This window comes from Scleropages formosus, chromosome 8 (assembly GCF_900964775.1).
Source record: "Scleropages formosus chromosome 8, fSclFor1.1, whole genome shotgun sequence".
NCBI lineage: Eukaryota > Metazoa > Chordata > Actinopteri > Osteoglossiformes > Osteoglossidae > Scleropages > Scleropages formosus.
Window position 1 is genome coordinate 684,162 of NC_041813.1, and position 2,987 is coordinate 687,148.

Here is a 2,987-nt window from a genome sequence, read left to right on the forward strand (position 1 = left end):
CTTTCAACTCATCAAACCAGCATTCAAGGGAAGAATTATAACAAATTTATTAGAAGTTAATTAAAATGATACATTCAATTCAATGTATTTTTGTATGAACTGCTTATCATCAAAAAAATGCTTCCATTGTTGAAATGTTTTCATGTCAGTGTTATAAACTGATTTCTAATTTTATCGTAAATAATGTAATAAACTTTATGCAAGAAAATTCAAGCACAAAATTTTACCAAAAAAAATTCTAAACCCAAAAATGCAAGTGGAAAAACGAACAAAGAATTCAGTAATGCAATAAATTCTCTCATTACAAGTGACAATGGAAAGCATATAATATATGAATAATAACCTGCTAAGCCGCTGCTCCTCCACACAATCGCTGGTTCACTATATTCATACATTTAACTCCACTGCAGTCATAAACTCTATGTGTAAATAGTTAAGGAGGATGAAAACATTTCACAGTACAGGTCTCAGCCGAGGAGCCTGATGCGTGTCAGCAACAGATCATTTTTCCACAATTGGCTTTACAGGTACAGTGGATTCTCACCACTGGGGCTGCAAATTGTCCAAGATTTCCACCAGAGAAAGCAGTGAGGGTTCTGGCTCTGGCAGCTGGATTCGTGATTCTAGGGGATTTGAGATCTCAGCAAGCTGTTGCTCCAAAGACTTGCTGTACTGAAAGCAGTGAGGAACAAGTGGGTTGTTCCCCTGACTCACATCCCAGTAGCCAGAGTCTGGCATAGCAAGGGCTTCAAATGGGTAACTATCATTTCTGTAGAGGGAGCTTTTTTCAGCTTGAGCTGTGCTTTGAAAGAGTTCCTGGGCATTTGAGCTATAGCTTCTGTTCTCTGGTAGTGCTGGGCTCCACATGGAGTTGCTGCATGGCAAGTCAGCTCTCATACCGAAGTTACCTGGTAGATAATGGGTACCTGGATTCATCAGAGGGAAACCGGCACTGGTACCCAACATCTGGCACTCCAGAAAGCCATCTGAGGCGTTGAAGTAACCCAAGTCTCCTGCTGAAGCCAGGCTCTGAGTTCCATGAGCAGTGAGAAAAGAGGAGTGATTGTAGAAATAGCCCTCGTTCCATTCATTGTTTATCTGAGCATGGAACATTGGTTGTAGACCTTGGTCATTCATAGTCGGCAGTGCTTGAAATGCAGATATGGCTGGTGGGGTGCTTTGTACCATGGTATGGGAGACTGGGTACGGAGAGTAACGTACCATGCCCGTGGCATGCTTAGGAGGCACAGGCTTCTGCTTCCATGAGGACTGTTTATTGCCTCTGTGCTTCAAGGTCCTGGCTCTCCTGTTCTGGAACCACACCTGAGAAAAAGATACATTTAAGTCAACTTTTAACATACAGATGATATTAAGAGAAAGGATGACTTTTTGAAATGCGTAAATCATTGATTTTCGAAACACGTAAAGGTCAGATAGTCTACAGCTGGAGGCACCAGCCTGTCTACTTGCTACTGTGGGTTTTCATTCAGCTTGCCTACGTGGGGTCACAGGAAAACGGCAGATAAGCAGAAAAATCCCAGTTACACTATCAGCTCCCCATATACACATTACTGCATGTAGCACGCCGAGGCGGCGAGGAAGGGGGGCGGAGTCCGAGGTAAGACAGCCGCAGCTGGGACTACTTGCTGGCTCTATTTCTTCCCCCGGGCCCGTCAGTGAAAAGAGAGAGAAAGAGGAGAGAGAGAGAGAGACAAGGACGATCGCAGACCCCGTTCCCGGTCCCGATCCCGACCCTGCCCTCGGTCCCGAGCCCCCGGACGACGCGGCCGTCCCCGAACCACTACTCTGAAATATCCGTTCCCGGTTTCCCCATCCCCCCCCCCCCCCCCCTTTTCTGTCACCTCCCCCGCGCTGCCGTGAATAAAGAGTGACGAGTTATCCGAGCACCTACCCGGTTCCGCCTCCGTCTGTTGCACTGCATTTTCACGCTGTCTCCGTAGTACAGTTGTACAGCGATTGCCCAGTTCCTGTCCTGGTGTAACAAATCACTACAGCTCTATTCTGCTACATGTATGGTGTGGCTGTTGAGGTGTTTGAGCGGAAACATCAAGTGTTTGTGGGTACAGAGGCACGGCTACTGGTGGTCGGTGTGCTGCCGCAAGTACGAACCTGGATGCGTGACTCGGGTAGGCCTGTCTGCTGGGAGAGCCTCTCTCGCAAGCTGATTCCAGGGTAGGGGTGTTTCTCAAAAGTGGCCCGCAGAAGAGCCACGTTCTCCTTGGAGAAGGCGGTCCTCTTCCTGCGGCTGTTTTCCGACTCGGCTCCAGAAGCCAGCGGATTGGATTTGCCTGCAGCAAAAAGCACAAAGTAGGCATGTAACATTTTGGCCAAGGGCAAAACGGAGGCAGAGAAATGGTGATATCAGCCTGCTATTAGGAAATATTTCACGAAACAGATACAATGGATTGTTACTATGTCACGGAGTGACATTAACTACGGGATCTGGTACTTGTATAGTGTATAGAACACTGTACAGATACTTAAGTGTGATTAAAATGCCCAAAACACTAGACATAATTTTGTGCTGAACAACATAAGTATGAAGTTCAACGTTTGAAACATCATAATTTGTTGTTACAACTATGTTGCAATTTGTAAGTAAAAACAAACTCAAAATTCAAACAATTGTGTGCCCTGCTATTGATATACATACATGGCATGCCTCCCAGGAACTACGGTCCCGAACTTAATCCCTGACGGTCCTTCACGCTGCTCGGTGATCATGACTTACCATTCCTGGACTCCTTCCACACGCCCATGACTGTCAGGCTATGTTGAGTGGAGCGAATGCGTCTGGAATACGTAGAAATCAGCAAGGGAGATATTCCTCCTAAATGCTCCTCTCTGCAGTGTTCGTTTTCTGATCCTGGGCTCCTCTTATATATACAGGCCAATCCCACAAAGAAGTGCTTAAAGTTTATTGTGTTAATGAAGGTCATGATGTTAAGGGTTGTCCAGGGCATAAT

General features: G+C 46.1%; 1 protein-coding gene across 1 annotated transcript; it reads right to left on the bottom strand.

The window, feature by feature from the left end:
* Window positions 1-358: 358 nt before the first annotated feature.
* Window positions 359-2,780, bottom strand: LOC108925792 (diencephalon/mesencephalon homeobox protein 1-like). Its single transcript, XM_018738035.1, has 4 exons — window positions 2,753-2,780; window positions 2,131-2,309; window positions 1,222-1,323; window positions 359-1,098 (listed from the first exon to the last, which is right to left on the bottom strand). Exons 1-4 carry the CDS (start codon window positions 2,778-2,780, stop codon window positions 541-543), a joined length of 867 nt encoding a protein of 288 aa, XP_018593551.1. The 3' UTR covers window positions 359-540.
* Between the last annotated feature and the right edge of the window lie 207 nt (window positions 2,781-2,987).

Excerpts from the sequence above, each read along its gene's own strand:
- LOC108925792 (XM_018738035.1), bottom strand. The coding sequence starts at position 2,780 with ATGGGCGTGTGGAAGGAGTCCAGGAATG. Across the intron at positions 2,310-2,752 it reads GTGGAAGGAGTCCAGGAATG|GCAAATCCAATCCGCTGGCT; the intron begins GTAAGTCATGAT and ends TTTTTGCTGCAG. Across the intron at positions 1,099-1,221 it reads CTAAGCATGCCACGGGCATG|ATAAACAATGAATGGAACGA; the intron begins GTACGTTACTCT and ends TTCCATGCTCAG.